A 17,850-nucleotide genomic window follows, 5' to 3' on the forward strand; every position below is an offset into this window, starting at 1 on the left:
CATTGTCCACGTCTCATGCCCGTAGAGGACTACCGGTCTTATTAGCGTCTTGTACATGGTACACTTAGTACGGAAGTGAAGTTTACCAGACCGCAAGGTCTTGTGGAGTCCATAGTAAGCACGACTTCCGGCGATGATAAGTCTTCGAATTTCTCTGCTGCAGTTGTTATCCGACGTTATCAATGATCCGAGGTAGACGAATTCGTTCACCACCTCGAACTCATCCCCGTCGATCGTCACGCGTCTGCCTATGCGAGCTCTATCGCGCTCGGTTCCTACAGCCAGCAGATATTTCGTCTTCGACGTATTTACCTTCAATCCAACCCGATTTGCTTCACGTTTCAGCCTGGTATACTGTTCAGCAACCATCTGGAACGTTCTTCCGACAATGTCCACGTCGTCAGCGAAACAAATGAACTGGCTGGATTTATTGAAGATCGTGCCCCGCATGTTGAAGCCCGCCCGTTTCATAACACCTTCTAGCGCAATATTGAACAGGAGGCAGGAAAGACCATCGCCTTGTCGAAGTCCTTTGCGTGTTTCAAACGGGTCCGATAAAGCACCCGATATCTTCACACAGCACTGTACACTATCGATCGTAGCTTTGATCAGTCTAGTCAGTTTCCCGGGAAAACCGTTCTCGTCCATAATCTTCCATAGCTCTTCGCGGTCGATGGTATCATAGGCCGCTTTGAAATCGATGAATAGGTGGTGCGTAGGGACTTGATATTCGCGACACTTTTGGAGGATCTGCCGCAACATAAAGATTTGGTCTGTCGTCGATCGACCGTCCACAAATCCGGCTTGATAACTTCCAACAAATCTGCTTGCCAGTGGCGATAGACGGCGGAAGATGATCTGGGAAAGCACTTTATAGGCTGCATTAAGAATGGTGATCGCTCGATAGTTCTCACATTCTAACTTGTCACCCTTTTTGTATATTGGGTATATTATTCCCTCCTTCCACTCCTCCGGTAGCTGTTCTGTATCCCAGATCCTGACTATCAATCGGTGCAGACAAGTGGCCAACCTATCCGGGCCCATTTTAATAAGTTCCGCTCCAATACCATCCTTTCCAGCTGCTTTGTTGTTCTTGAGCTGTTTGATAGCATCCTTAACTTCACCTATTGTGGGAGTCGGCACGTCTCCCTCATCCGCCGTACTGATGAAGCCATTCCTCCTGCTGTCTTGATCTTCCTCCTCCGCGCTGTTTAGGTGTTCATCGTAGTGCTGCTTCCACCTTTCAATCACCTCACGTTCGTCCGTCAAGATACCACCATCCTTATCCCGGCACATTTTTTGTCAGACATATGGTATCTAAAGTTCCTTTTTTTAAAAAAACACTCAATAGCTACCAGTAATATTCTTAGAGAAATGTCTGGTCGGATTTTCAGGAAAACCATAATGAAAACTCTTATCTTCTGGTGCCTTTAAGAATTTTTTTTGTTCTCGTGATTCTCGTTTTCTCTTTTTTCGGGTATAAGGTCTCTAAAGTTCCTCTTCTTTGTACACTGAATCTATTTGGACCTTAATGTTGCATTTAAAAAAACAGTAGTTAATTCCGGTCATTCATTCGATTAGCACAAACTACACAGGATACATCAAGGAGAATACATTTAGAAAAAAAAAACATAGCAACTAAAATTACGAAAATTTAAGTTACAATGACGTAAATTAAATTGAATATTGCTCAGATCACAAAAAATTTCAGTCACATTGGACGTAATCCTAAGCGAAAAAAATGGCTTTCGAAACACGTCTGGCAATTCGAAGCAGCACAGTATTTATGGAACATCATTTCTGACAAATATTATTGAAATGTTTTTGTTACGAATATCGTATATAAAATGATTATTTTTTCAGTGGAAAAATTTCAACTCCACACCTCTGAAGAACCTATTTATTTCATTACCACGAATTTTATGAAACAATCCCTAGTTGTAGCTCCCCCTTACTACTAGGTAAGGTCCGCGGCTACAAAGTCATGCTGTAGATGTCTGGATTCGATGCTCGGTAGGTCTAGGAACTTTTCGTAATTGTTTTTTTTTTTTTTTTTGACTTCTCTGTGCATTTTCAAACCCATCTTTTATGGGCTTGGTTTTTTTATAAATTTTTGTAACAAAAAAACAAAATAGAGTGGTGGTGCTCTATTTTTTTTTCTGTATGCTGTTTAGTTGGAGCTGCCTGACAGCTTAACTTGTCAAGGCTGAACCCTCGGTCTGGCTTTTGCCAAGTTTCCCCTCTACCAGGACGACCAGGACCAATACTCAGACAGACTAGGCAATGGCGCCCACATGAACACTGCTTTTTTATTAGTATTGTGACGTGGTAGTTTTTGAAAAGTACCCATATTCCCTTGCTTCTGAGAAAAGGAAACATTGTGAAAATCAGCAGCTCCATCAGAATGTGTTTGAAATAGTAGTGTAGTAGTGTCATTACTAATACTGTCTAGTCGAAATGGTTTTGAATAATTTGTCATTCAAGTGCTATTCTGATTACTCCTGTCTTTTACGTAAGATTAGAGTCTTAAATGTCAATTGTCGTCAAGTCTTAACAAAATTAGGCCATTTAGAAGTAGTTCTAGTTGATTTCATTTTTGTTGTTAAAAGTATTTATTGGTCATTACGTTCATACATCATTAACGAAAAAAGTCGCTTACCTTGTCTGTTCAACATTTTTTCGAAACTAGCAAGTGTACCCTAATGATCGATCTCAGCGTCTTACTTTCCATAGTCATTTTTAAAGTGAATATTGAAGAGTAAAGTTACCTTAGGCTTATATTACAGTCTCCTGCAAGATTTACTTTTCGGTGGCAAATGCAATGCTTCACAACGCCTACTTTCTATTTGTAAATTTTGCGAAAATGAAGCTGGAATTAGAGGTCGTCCATAAATGACGTAGCATTTTAGGGGGAGGGGGGGCTTCTCGAATATGTGACGATATGTGACGAGGGGTAGGGAGGGGTTCCAACTTGTGGACGTAGCATTTTGAATAATTTTGTTAAAAAGAGTAGAAAATCTTGACAAACACATTTTTACCAAACTTCTTTGTCTGAATTTTCAAACTTAAGTTAACAATTCATACATTCAAAAAATCAATATTATAATGCTTTATTGACTTGGAAAAAAAATCATTTATTAACCAGACATAGAATTAACTGTTTTAATTTAATTCACATTTTCTTTGCTGTAGCTTTATTTACTCTAAAGAATATAATATGCTCATTTATGTAAATATTAACGTTATTATAGTAAAACAAGATGTTTAAGTGTTACAGGATATCAGCACTCAGTCAACTCAAAAATTCGTTTTGATATCTCAATGATCTTGATTGAACAGCCTGGATAATAATAATCTGGATTATCTTGCCAGGATTGCCAGAATCCTCTTTTAACATTATTTTCAGGATTTTCGTGCATTTTATTTTCTCTTAGGTTGTTCATTACAAATTCATTCCAGTATTTCTTTACAAATTCTCCCAATAAAGATGGTGTACTTGAACTTATTTGTTCTCAATTTGTGTAAGAATATTTCAGTATAGGTGACGATGGTGAAGTTAAGTTGAAATACTAATAAAGTTAATTGTATAAAAATCGCTAGTTTCAAATATTACAATTGTTTTTTTTTTCTCTATTGGGTTTGCTGAATGGATTTGAATTTAGCGAATAATTACAGAGATCTTTAACAAATTAAGGTATTTTGTTGATCACATTCACTGAATTATGCTTCTCAACCACAAAAATTGAAAAAAAAATTCTCTAATATAACAATATTTCTGTTTAATATATTTTAAAATATTTTGTACCCTTACTCATTGCTGTTAGATTTATCAATCCGAACTTGTGTTAGGTTTTAACAATATCAAAGTACTACAAATCAAATCTAACCTAAATTTAACCAAATTGAATTTAAACTACGAACCAAAATTATGTAACTTAAACAGGAAGTAAGTTTGTTTAATATGTTTTCCAAATAATTTTTGAGCGCGACGGTATATCAAACTATCATTCGTCAGATTATCCTGACGTTTCAGTCAGTAATTAATATCAAAATTTGAACTTTTAGATTTTGATGTTTCGTTTCAGCCCAATTGCTGAGGAAAACAAATTAAAAAATTAAGGTACTTGATATGCTACGTATTTTCTAGGGGGGGGTGGGGGGTGTGGTATCGACATATGTGACAAAATGCTACAAGGGGGGAGGGGGTGTAAAAAATCAGTGAAAAAATGCTACGTCATTTGTGGACGACCCCTTAGATTATTTATACCGCTGTTACAAAAGAGGTATTTCTTATTATGGCAATGTAAAAACCATATTAAAATAAGATTGTCCCCACTTATTTCTACTCACTGAGTAGTCATTTTCCTAAGAGTTCCTAAATATTCCCTACGTCGTATATGATAACGATGTATCTAGCTAGTTAATAGTAAGAGTGGCTACGGATCATTCTGGTTAGCAAAAGGAAAACTGAACGTCACCAATAGTATTAATGTCCACTTCGTATAGATTAATTATTTGAAATGGGCATCAATTCTATCAATGACGCAGAATGTCCGTTGGATCACATCCGAGATATTATTGCGTCTATGCCATATGAATTATGACGCGGCTTTGAGCAAAAAAATGCCAAAATGTGATACCACCACCCCAGGTTACGCCTTTGGTTTCCATCAAATGGGCTAATGGATTATGCCCTCCCATCGCGACAAGGTCTAATAACCAAGGGGAGGGAACAAAACCACCACCACTCTATTGGCGATCAAATGTGAGGGTAGGTCGAGAAAGTTTTGCAAATTGAAATGAATACTTACGGTTCCCTATGCTTTAAATGATTGTGGTGCTTTTTTCTTAAAAAGTTGTCGTTAATAACTTCGATAGGGATGCATCATTTACTGTTCTATAAGAGTACCACCTACGCATTTTAACTTTGCATTAGATCGAAAAAAAAAACTTAAAAATAATTGAATTTACAGGACACATGTTTAGAATTGGTTGAACATCATTAAAAAAACATGAAATTTAGATGTCCATAGAATCTAGGTAATATGTACATAAAATCGAAGTACATAAAATTGAGGGTCTATATAATCGAGGGTCCACTAAATCGAGGTATACCTGTAACTAGAAATGGATAAATAGAAGATGGATAAATAGGCAACAGATTAGCGTTCCACTGTGTAGTATTTATTACTTTTCAACTGATCTAGATTTCCTGGAATGTTGATTATTCTACTAAGGTCGTGCTTTTGCCATACCTTGCTCTACATACGCATAGCAGATTCGGACGCCTTGACCACCTTTCAAATAGAATGGCAACGTTATTGCGCATGTCCAGGAACTTTCGCGCCAAATTCAAACTCCGCGGCTTTTCTCTGTTTGCCCTTCACGATCAACCGTTGCTATGCAGCTAGCCTTTGTTTAATTGTTCCAAATAATTTGACACTCGACCCTGCAGTTTGCACACAACGTCTAGTACTTTCCCATCAGATTATCGAGCTCTTCCATCTATTTCGGTTTTAAAACTTAAATCTCTTTTCGTTCATCATAGGATCCCTCCATCATGTCCATAATCAACATTTATCACCATAATGAAAACATCTACAACGTGGAAAAGAAACCGCCGGAACGTCCACCAAAACCTCCGCTATATCACTCGCGCTTCGAACACCAGGTCCGCCGTGAGACCAAATCCAGCAAAGATGCCCATCGGACCATGGGCTTCGCCAAAATTCCCCTGCAAAAACCGGACGAATTTCTCAAAAAGAACTGCGGTATCCGTTTTCGAGCTACGAAATCGGCCCCGGTGCGGCTGTGTGTCACTCACAAACCGCCTGTCCCCAAGAAAGAAGAACTGGCCGCTTCGCAACAGCAGGTGATGAAGTGCGTCGATTTCAAGGTCGAAAACATCAAGAAAGTGGTTTGCTCAAATCCGAAGAAGGTTCGACCACGCTATGCGGACACACGGAAGGGAGATTTCCACGATCTGGAAAAATCGGGCCTGGTACCGGTTTACATGTGTCAACCGAAGTACGGCAAGGTCCCGGAATATCTCCACCGCCGCAAGAAGGATCTGGAAGCGCAGAAGCAACGTCTGATGGACAAGATGGCCGAACAGAAATCCGCCTGTGCGGCGATTTCTCAGGAAGAGCGATTGGAACTGTTGAAGGTCAGTTTGATGAGGTAAAGAAACAGATCTAAGGTTCCTGAAATTCATGTTTTTTTACCAATTTCAGGGATTGAAGAAAAACTGGGAAAATCTGCAGCGGGAGTACCAAAGTCTTCCATTGTTGATTGACACTGTGCCGAAAATGATCCGCAAAGCCAAACTGGAGAAGGGCCTGAAAGAGCTGGAGAAGGATATTTTGATGATGGAGAATAATCCTTACATCTACGTGTACAGCGACAATGAGGAAGAGCAACAACAGCCGAAGCAAAAGTGATAAGACATAGTGTGTTCCAGGATGTGGTGTTCTCTATTTTGTAGCTTTTTTACTAACTTAACATTTAGCGTGTGACCCTGAGTGCTTTCGACTTTTAGCAGTAGTATGTGAATTGTGCAATAAACTCAAAAAATCTTCCGTACAGTAGAATGTCATTTGGATATTTATTTTTCTATTATCCGAATTCGTAATCGACTACATTTTAACCGGTGTTTGTTTCAATTAACAAATCAACTCATATTTTTTGTCGAATTAGAAACAGTTGATCCTCATGCCTATTCTTCTATAACTCTATATCTCTCTAACACGTTCACTTTTCGAATTGCCATTGCTAGCAGTACCGAGCTGATGCTGTGTGCGAAAAGCGAGAATTTTCCACTAGTGTTGTACAAAATGAAGAAGGTACCTTCAAAAATTACAAAACAGATGCTAGTCACCGATCTAGCACAGCTAAAAATATGTTGTAAATGTAAGTTTATTTTCATGTACATATTTGAAGCATCAAAATAAATCTAAATTCAAACTAGCAATCCATTATTTTTCAATCAAATTTATTTTCAATTTACACGATCATGTAATATTCAAGCATTTTTAGTTGCAAATCGATCGCGTTCTCTTCGATTTTCTCTCGCACGAAATGATGGCGAATTTTCTTACTGCGTGGAGAATAAGCGAATTCCTTTTCCGCTAGATTGCGCTCTTGTTGTCGCAGAAGATTGTAATCTTCTCATGCGGATAGCTCCTGTCGTAGTCCTCGCCACCTAATTCTTCCGCTGCTGCCGATACCGCCCTATACTCCGCTTCAGTTGTTGACTTCATTAAAACGCATCCCATGATGAACCACCGCATCTTGACATCGTTTTCCCAGTCCGCATCACTGAAGCCAGATAAACTTTCGTGTCCTTGTTTCCTGTAAATAATTTTCATCTTCTTCGTTCCTTTCAGGTACCGCAAAATGCGCTTCGCTGCCGTCCAGTGCGGTTTGTCTGGTTCACTGCTAAACTGGCTGACTGCATTTACGGCAAAACTAAAGGCCGGGCGCGTGCAACACGCCAATTGGATCACATTCTCCCATGCCGAACCTTTCGAGTGGCTGCTGAATGTACTGCTCTTGACACACACAGTCTTCTTCTGTCGCGTCACTTAGATGCCTAGGATTTTGTTGGCTAATCCAAGATCCTTCATCACGATTTGATGTAAGCTGCTTCTTAAGATGGTTCACACAACGATGATTGTTGGAAAATATAAGGAGGTCGTTGACATACACTGCTACTATCCGGATCTGTCCGTTTTCAATTCGGTAATAAACACACATGTCAAACTTCGATCGCTTTAGCCCAAAATTCTTCAATTCTCCATCCAGCTTCTGGTTCCGACTAGCTAGCTTCAGTCCGTACAACACTTTCTTCAGCTTGTAGACACTTCTCGGACGATCAGGGTTGACGAAACCTTCCGGCTGCTCCATATAAATTTCTTCCTCTCCCAGTTTACCTTGCAAAAACGCGGTTACTGCATCCATCTGGTGAATCTTCAGGTCCAACCTGGCAGCTAACGACATCAAACAGCGGATGATAGCATACCGGACCATGGGCGAACAGGTTTCATCGTAGTCGACACCTTTGATTTAAGAGTAGCCCTTAATCACCAAGCGAGATTTGTACCGCTCGGTGGATCTATCTGGATTGCTCTTGATCGTATACACTTACTTGTAACGGAGTACTTTTCTTCCAGCAGAATATTCGGCGAACTCCCAGGTCTGATTTTTCATCTGTGCTCGATACTCCTCGACCATCGCGTCTTTCCAGCGGCCGCTGTCCTCGTACAAAATCGCTTCCTGAAACGTCTGAGGGTAAACGCTCGCTTAACCTGGTACATCGCAAAGCTGTGGAATTTGGGCACTTTCGTCAGAATACTGAGACCCAATTGAAAATCTCGATACTTGCCTGGGGTTACGCACTTCCTAGCACTGCAACCTTTTAACTGTTACGGGTCCTCTGATTGTGGAGGAAGCGCAGCAGGTTGTAGTTTAGAGTCGGTCAGCGTCTTGTCGACGTTTTCTGATTCCTCGAACTCAAGTTCACTGAGCTCGACATCTTGCACCTGCAGATCATTTCCTTCACCATCAACGACCTTTTCCTCTGCAACCTATATCTCGTTCTGCACAACCATTTCGATAGGTGTTTCTTGGGTGGGATCTTCCTCTCTCGACGTAACTTGACCTTCCTTTATAAATATCAGGTCACGACTTACTGGTACGTCCTGCGTGGCCCATGAAGATGCAACGCTATAATTTCTCGTCCCATTTCCTTCTCTTTTCCTTTGGAACATACACCATGACCTCGCTTCCAAAAACACGTAGGTGCAACAAATCGGGACGCTTTTTCGTGAACCTCTCTTCAGGTGTGACTTGTAGACCTTTTATCGGTGAACGCACAATGGTCGGAAAAAAATGATGTTTGGCCAAAACTAGTTTTATTGCCTAAATCGATGAAATGTGTAAACCTAATATGTTATTTGGCGTTTTTATTGTATCAGAAGGGGTTATTCACATATTACGTAACTTTTTTGAAAAAAGGTTTTTTCATTAAAAATGTTATCAAACTAGGCTGAAAGCACATTTTTTGTTTGTATTTGAACGAGTTTGATCAAAATGTGTATGAACAGTGGTAAAATATATTTTAAATAAACTTTGTATGAAAAATATCTTCAAAATATATGAAAATATTGAATTATTCAAATAGCTCTAACTTGCAAATCAGCAAATTTCTGCAAAAAATTTAAACGTTTTTTGTAAGATCTAAGGATGCATTTTGATGTGCAATATTCGAAATGGCGGCGACATGACGCGACAAGAGTTGTTTTTCATGTTAAAAATCATCAAAATTACTAAAGTGCAATATTCAATACTATTAAAACTTCAACCAAATATTTTTTTCCATCCTCATGCTCGATTAAAGTGTTGAACCACTAGCTTTCAGATAGTGCGTAACTTTGGGGAAATATTGCATTCCTAAATTATAAATTATGTACTTTATTTTATTGTAACATTTTTCACTTTTTTGACTTCAACCAGTTTTCCGTCATAAAAGTCATAGAAATTTAAATTTTAGTTCAATTTCAATTAAGGATCATAATAATATAATACATGAGGTATATTTTAAAATGATTAAAACCATAAAAATCGAAAAAAAACTATTGTGGAACGGATGACGATGTACGAAACAGTAGATACCGCTTTCGCGCAGAATCGCTTTCCAAGCCCGGCATCAAACAGCATACTCTTCGCGCTCCACCAACGTTCGATTCATACGTTCTGCAAGCCGATTCTTCCCCGGATTGTACGGTACCGTTGTCTCGTGTTGGATTCTAGCTCGACACAAGCACTGTCGCATCACACGATTAACAGACTCCTTGCCGTTGTCCGTTCTGATCCGCTTTATTCGCTCTCCCGTTTGGTGCTCGACAAAAGACACAAAATCTTCGAATGCTTTCAAAACGTCCGTCTTTAATTTCAAAAAATATACAAATGCCTTCCTACTCGCATCATCTATGAATGTCAGGAAATATCTGCTGCCTCCCAACGATGTGGTCTCAATTGGCCCACAGTTATCTGAGTGAACCAGCTCGAGCACACAATCGTGCTACCTTTCATCTGAATTCAGGGAATACATTTCTCCATGTTTCTTCTTCAAACTGTATGCCTGTCGCTTTATTTTTCTGCCACTTCATGCCGTCAGCAGAGAGATGCCCAATCAACAATGCCACAGTTGAAAACTGTTCTACTCCCATGCCACGTGTACCGTCAGATCCTTGACCAGCTCCAGCTTGTACAGGGCAACTGTGGTAGATCTGCATATCAATTCGCGATGACGGAGGCAATTACCACAGTTGACCCTATGCGTGAAGCTCCGATTTATTTACATGGCAAAGCATAGGAAGTCAATTTTCAAATGCTTCTAAAAAAATCAAAACTAAATTTGATTAAATTCTGTTTAGTGTACGGGGTTACATATATGATAAGCTATAGAATCCGCAGAAGATTGAGGAAAAAATATAAAAATCAAAATAATGTGTCTATAATGTAGCCCATCAATAGTCTATCAACATGTACTGAAAAGAATTTAAATAGCTATTGTAATTAATTTTATATAAGCATTTGAAATTTCACTTCCTATACCTTGCCGGAGTAAATTTTCGACGTTTCACGCATAGAGTAAACTTTTTCCAAATGGCAGCACCGTACCTTCGTTAAAGCGGATAAGCAGGCCGTGCTTTTGGTTTCCACGGGTGCCACTCATTATTACTGAAGCAGTCAAGGAGTACAGATGGGAAAACATCACATTGGCGACGAAAGGACCCGCGTAATTCCGGAAAAGACGAAGACTTGAAGAATAAGAACATCCGTTGCTGTTGAAGATGCTTGAAGAGTTTTGTCTCCGACATCAATAATTTCGTTTCAAAAAAATGTGAGTTCAAAGATATGAAACTCGTTAAAAACGAGTTGCCAAAGCGATAGATTCGATCTGTCGGGTCTGGCACAGAATTCTCGCCTTAGAAGGGAGCAGCCGAAGCGACAATTTCGAACTGTTGGGGATTGGGCCGAAGGGTCTCAGATTTTCATGAAACTTTTTCCACAGACAGGGCTCATGGATATATGAATAAAAAAAAATTGAGAAAAATTCAGGGTCGCCTAGTTTTCCGGAACACTCAGGTGGAAATTTTTTGTTTTCCCTTGACACTACTTACTTTGAAAAATCATAACTCAAGAACAAAGCATCGTAGAAACAAAGTTTTTATATGAAAATTTAAGCATATTTTCTCAAAAATCCAAAAAAAATATGAACTGGAAAAAGTTTTTCACAAAATTTTCCACCGTTGGGAAAATTCGTAAAGAAAAGCCGGAAAAACTATGCCCGAACTCGTGGAAAATTTTCAAAAAAATATTTTCGAGAAGGTAATTTTATAAGCTTTAATCACTGAAATTTTTGGAATGCACTTTTTTTTATGGCCAAATGAAAAATGTCCAGATGTGCCATATAAGACTTTTCTTTGAAAAATCATAACTCAAGAACGAAACATTGTAGAAACAAAGTTTTTATATGAAAATTTAAGCAAATTTTCTCAGAAATCCAAAAAAAAATATGAACTGGAAAAAGTTTTCCACAAAATTTTCCACCGTTAGGGAAATTCATAAAGAAAAGCTGGAAAATCTATGCCCGAACTTGCGGAAAATTTTTATTAAAATATTTTTGAGAAGGAAACTTTATAAACTTCAATTCTAGTAACTTTTAGGATGTACTTTTTTTTGTTCCTGAGTTATGGTCAATTTTGTGAAAAATGACCATATTAGCCTTTTCTTTGAAAACCCATATTTCAATCGAAGCATCAGAAAAACAAGGTTTTTTTATCAAAGCAATTGAAAATTTTCTAAAAGATCTGAAAGAAACGATATGGGATTGGGTTTAATGAAGTATAAGTCGGATTGGATTATATTTTTCATGAAACATTACACCGTTAAGCAAAGCAGAAAAAACTGTTTCTTTTCCATTCCAAGGGATTCTTTCTTTTCTATGGAACAAATAAGATTCTTTTTATATTTTTCTTTAATTTTATTTATTCAATTATTCAGTACATAACTTACATTTTATCTTAAAACTATCTACTTTTTCAACCGGGAAGATTGCCTTTGGTTGCTACCACCAGAAGATTTTCGTTTCTTTGTAGAATTAAGAACAAAGCATGCTGTATTTTCTTGGTTTTCATGTGCATCTAAGAATTCACTCGCAAAGATGCTTCGTTCGTCTTTTGGAATAAATGAATGATATTTTTTTGTTCCAGGAATTGGAACAAGGTTAGAAAATCTCTCCTGAAGTAATTTTTCAGCCTCTGAATAGTCATTTTCAGTTGCATAGATGAATTCCCAATCTTTTTTAAATTGGTCTTTCACCTTTTGCGACACAGCCCAGTCAAAAAATTGTTTGGCGTTATTAATTTCCGCTGACTTTCTAATACTAGCATCTCTAGCCATTCGCTTAATATTGCCACCGATACCATCACATGGACCTTTTCCATGTGAGGTTGGGAAAAAGTGCCATTCTGCTCTAATTTTAAAATCATTTTCATGGTTGCATACATTTTTGAAATTTGATTTATTTTTGTACTGCTCTCCGCAACCATCAGAAAGATAAATGATTTTTTCAAGCTCAGGAAATTTATTTTTCAATCTTGAAATTAGTTTTGTTTGAAAAGCATAAACTGACGTCGTGTTATGCTTTTTTATGTCAGCAATTACAACAAAATTTAAGAATTTGATCGAAGATTTGTCTTTGTAATAAATTACAAATGGATGTATTGTTACTTGAGGTCGTACAAAGTAATGGCTTTGAATGGAATCTTGTATCACGCACGAATAATTTTCCGCGAAATCCATCTGGCACATTATTTCTTTGTTTTCAGCTAGTGATTCCTTTTAAGCTCTTATAAATTTATTGTGTTTATCTACTTTGAATTGATGCACAAGAAACTTCTCTGTGAGATTTGTCAAGTTTTCTATAAAATCATTTACATTTTCCTCTTTGTTGATAATTTTACAACGAGGAGAAATAATCCAAAAACAATACTTAACTTCTTCAACGTTGTTTTCATCTAAGCGATTGGCAACAAAATCTAATTTCTTTAATTTACAATCCTCACAGGACCTCAAGTAACAATCATCTGTACTATCTGGACATATCATTTGACTAGTCAAAAAGGTGTTAAGTTTTTTTTTCTGTTTTATGAACTTCAAAGCAATTAGTTTTTTTCAATGCATCAACCATGAATTTCATATTCTCATGTATCATGCAAACACAAACATTCATGGCCGATGAATCCTTTGTATAAACACATTGTTTTGGTTTAAGTTTCCAGAACGATGTGAATGAGACAGATTCCTGTTCACTCTTACAGGTTTCCAAATATTGTTTATATAAAGTATCCAAAGGGTCAAGCAAAAGGCGTTTTTGAACATTTTGGCGCACTCCATTGGGTAACTTAATAGATATGGTATCTTTCAAGCCAGGAAATGGCCGACTGATATCATCCCTTAGGTAAAAATTTGAAACTATGTCTTGGACATCTGATCCATGCGAGGGTCGTCCTACTTTTGAAAGTGGTTGAATCCCTAAATTGTATTTTTTTGATTCAGTTATAACGTGTTGAGACACGTTAAAATGAGCTTTAACTTTGGCATATGACCAATTCCTAGGAAGTAATTTTAGAAGTTCAATTTGCTTGTCAGGTTCGGCTTTTGTAACAGCTGAGCTCAAATTTAATAAAACGGAATTAAAATCCTCTGTAACATCGACAATATTAGGTGGAAACCAAGTCTTTATTTTACTCAAAATTTGATTGAACATTTCGTCCATAGAAGCATTGCGATAGTTACTACTAGAAGCATCCAAACGTGAAGATTTTACTTGAAAAGAAATTTCCAAGAATTTAGCAAGCTCTTGTATTTTTTGTACATTATTTATAGCACCAACTGACTCACCCGAGGAAGGAGTTTCCTTTGGCGACGCCAACGAAGATGGTGGTGAAACTTGTTCCTCAAACGCCATTGCTTCTGGAAGATCCGTTACGAGAGCCTTATGGTCACCGGTAATGGAGCACTTCACGCAAATTTTCATCTTTTCCGTAATCCACCGAACTCCATTCGAATGAAGCTTACTGATGAGGCCTTGGCTGATCGATTGTAGATTTGTCCTTACTGATTTGTGGCCGTCCAGTCCGAAGGGGTTACAGCATAAAGAATTGTATTCGTAATATTGAACTTTGTCCATTTCAACAGCTTCGGGAAAACTTTTTTCACTTTCCAAAAATTAATAACGAGGAATATACAGCTGATAGACAACACTTGCACTTTCTCACTGTTTTTTGTTATTTTTTGGTAAACTTATGATTCTCAAGCCATTTCAACGCTTTAAATTTGAATTGGTAAATACCTATTTGTCATATTGTCTACCCATTTATTTAACTGTCAATTTTGTAGTTACCTAACAGGAAAAAATTGCCTACATTCTGATTGAAGAAAACTTTGTTTCTATGTAGTTTCGTTCTTAAGAAATTTTGTTTATGAACTTATAAATTTGTAAATATACAGTGAGAGGCAAAATAAAGTGCCCACCTTACCAGTTTTCGAATTTCTCTCATTGATTTGGTTCAAATTAAAGTTAACACACCTAAATCTTATGTGATATTTTATTTTTGATGTTCTTTTAAAGTTGCACTTACGAAATTTTGATTAAAAAAAGAATTTTACTTAAAGAAAAAGAAAATCAATTTGTATTGAAAAAAAAGTAGTGACAAAAATAAGTGCCCACTTCCTTCTTGGCCCCAGAAAAGATGATTTAAGAAAAATAAAAAGCAATTTAATAGTTAATGTGTCCTCCTTTGGCCTTAAGGACTTGCTGGAGGCTCTTCGGCATGCTTTTCACCAGGTTTTGTAGGTGTTGTGGATCTAGTTCTTCCCAGGCGCGCTCCAAGGCTTCAAAATAATTATTTTTGTTGGTAACACCAGTTTTTTCAACCCTAGCATCGAGAATCGCCCACAAATTCTCGATGGGGTTGAGGTCTGGGCTTTGTGGAGGCCATTCCAGCGGTTTAATCCGACAAGACCGGAAGAAAGACTTGGTCTTCTTTCCAGTATGCTTCGGGTCGTTGTTCTAGAGAAATATGAATTTCTCTTCAAGGCCCGTCTGGATCAGCGAAACCTCCAGATTTTCCAGCAAGATGTTAATGTAGGAATCTGCCGTCATTATTCCGTCGATTTTCACGACGCTTCCTACTCCACTCCATGAAAAACACCCCCAGACCATCACATTTCATCACATCACACTTCCATGCGTCACCGTTCCTTGGATGTGGCGCTCCTGAAGCTCGAGCTGTCTAACCGAGAGCGGCGGGCTCGTGTGTGATGCAGAGCACCACATCCAAGGAACGGTGAAGCATGGAGGAGGAAATGTGATGGTCTGGGGGTGTTTTTCATGGAGTGGAGTAGAAAACCTCGTGAAAATCGACGGAATAATGATGGCAGATTCCTACATTAACATCTTGCTGGAAAATCTGGAGGTTTCGCTGATCCAGACGGGCCTTGAAGAGAAATTCATATTTCTCTAGAACAACGACCCGAAGCATACTGGAAAGAAGACCAAGTCTTTTTTCCGGTCTTGTCGGATTAAACCGCTGGAATGGCCTCCACAAAGCCCAGACCTCAACCCCATCGAGAATTTGTGGGCGATTCTCGATGCCAGGGTTGAAAAAACTGGTGTTACCAACAAAAATAATTATTTTGAAGCCTTGGAGCGCGCCTGGGAAGAACTAGATCCACAACACCTACAAAACCTGGTGAAAAGCATGCCGAAGAGCCTCCAGCAAGTCCTTAAGGCCAAAGGAGGACACATTAACTATTAAATTGCTTTTTATTTTTCTTAAATCATCTTTTCTGGGGCCAAGAAGGAAGTGGGCACTTATTTTTGTCACTACTTTTTTTTCAATACAAATTGATTTTCTTTTTCTTTAAGTAAAATTCTTTTTTTTTATCAAAATTTCGTAAGTGCAACTTTAAAAGAACATCAAAAATAAAATATCACAAAAGATTTAGGTGTGTTAACTTTAATTTGAACCAAATCAATAAGAGAAATTCGAAAACTGGTAAGGTGGGCACTTTATTTTGCCTCTCACTGTATGGTTCAAACAGCTCATCCTAGCAATATTTGATCATGTTTTAGGAACGAAAAATGAGCGTATTGAAAAATATTGTACGATTGGATCTTATTGATCGCTCTTTTCAAATATACTTTGTTTGAAAGCTGGAATAGCTAATCGGGTTTTCATTATTTGTTTTCATAAACAGTGAAAAATGTCCTGGGAAACTGATTCCATTTCAAAAATTTTATATTTTTGTGATAATTTGAATCCGGTTCGACAAGTCATGATGAGTCTTGAGTCATGATTTTTAAACGAAAAGGCATGTATGGCACATCTTTGCATTTTTTACAAAATTGACCATAGATCAGGAACTAAAGAAAAGTACATCCTAAAAGTTACCAGAATTGAAGTTTATAAAGTTTCTTTCTTAAAAATATTATATTAAAAAATTTCCGCGAGTTCGGGCATAGATTTTCCAGCTTTTCTTTATGAATTTCCCCAACGGTGGAAAATTTTGTGGAAAACTTTTTCCAGTTCATATTTTTTTTTATTTCTGAGAAAATTTGCTTAAATTTTCATATAAAAACTTTGTTTCTACAATGTTTCGTTCTTGAGTTATGATTTTTCAAAGAAAAGTCTTATATGGCACATCTGGACATTTTTCACAAAATTGGCCATAACTCAAAAACGAAAAAAGTGCATTCCAAAAATTTCAGTGATTAAAGCTTATAAAATTACCTTCTCGAAAATATTTTTTTGGAAATTTTTTACGAGTTCGGGCATAGTTTTCCGGCTTTTCTTTACGAATTTTCCCAACGGTGGAAAATTTTGTGGAAAACTTTTTCCAGTTCATATTTTTTTTTTTGATTTTTGAGAAAATTTGCTTAAATTTTCATATAAAAACTTTGTTTCTACGATGCTTTGTTCTTGAGTTATGATTTTTCAAAGTAAGTAGTGTCAAGGGAAAACAAAAAATTTCCACCTGAGTCTTCCGGAAAACTAGGCGACCCTGAATTTTTCTCATTTTTTTTTATTCATATATCCATGAGCCCTGTCTGTGGAAAAAGTTTCATGAAAATCTGAGACCCTTCGGCCCAAACCCGTACGGTAATAAAAAAATCCCCATTAGTGACTTTTTATTAAAAATAGTGATTTTTTAGTACCCAGGTAGAAGAAAAGTGAACAGACTACTAAAATGTGACTCACTACCAGCCCTGCTATCCTGCTTATTTGTTATAACAGACATTTTGGGCATTAAAATTCAAATACCTCCAAATACCTTAAAATCAATTTTTCAAATCCCGGTTTTTCCCGGTTGCTAAAAACATTTTAAAAACTGATGGTAAAATTATCCATCTTTGAATGCTACCGGAATTATGCTTTAGGCTCATGGCTGGTTTCTTGAGAAAATCTTGATCTGGTAAAACTGATGTTGAATCCTAGGAGAGATGTTTATAACAGAAACGATATCTCCAAATACATTTTATTATTCTCATAAAAAGCTGAATAACACTTTTGACATAAATCCAAAATTGCATCGTCCAAGCACTCTATCAAAGATTTGGCCAAGAATCTCGTCAAGGACTAGTAAATTTCTTTGTAGTATAAGGCTGACTAACCTACAATTTCAGTTCGAATATACAGTTAAACCTCCATGAGTCGATGTTCTATTACTCGATATCGACTCATGGAACCATATTAAAAATCAAATTTCATGATTACT

The 17,850-nt window shown here is 37.4% G+C and overlaps 1 protein-coding gene across 1 annotated transcript; it reads left to right on the forward strand.

Moving 5' to 3' along the window:
- The first annotated feature begins 5,399 nt into the window (after window positions 1-5,399).
- On the forward strand, window positions 5,400-6,590 carry LOC5564447 (enkurin). Its single transcript, XM_001648744.2, has 2 exons — window positions 5,400-6,166; window positions 6,234-6,590. The coding sequence occupies exons 1-2, from the start codon at window positions 5,561-5,563 to the stop codon at window positions 6,438-6,440; spliced, it is 813 nt and encodes a 270-aa protein (XP_001648794.1). The 5' UTR covers window positions 5,400-5,560; the 3' UTR covers window positions 6,441-6,590.
- The last annotated feature ends 11,260 nt before the right edge of the window (window positions 6,591-17,850 follow it).

The sequence above is a fragment of the Aedes aegypti genome, chromosome 2, assembly GCF_002204515.2.
Source record: "Aedes aegypti strain LVP_AGWG chromosome 2, AaegL5.0 Primary Assembly, whole genome shotgun sequence".
In the NCBI taxonomy this organism is placed as follows: Eukaryota; Metazoa; Arthropoda; class Insecta; order Diptera; family Culicidae; genus Aedes; species Aedes aegypti.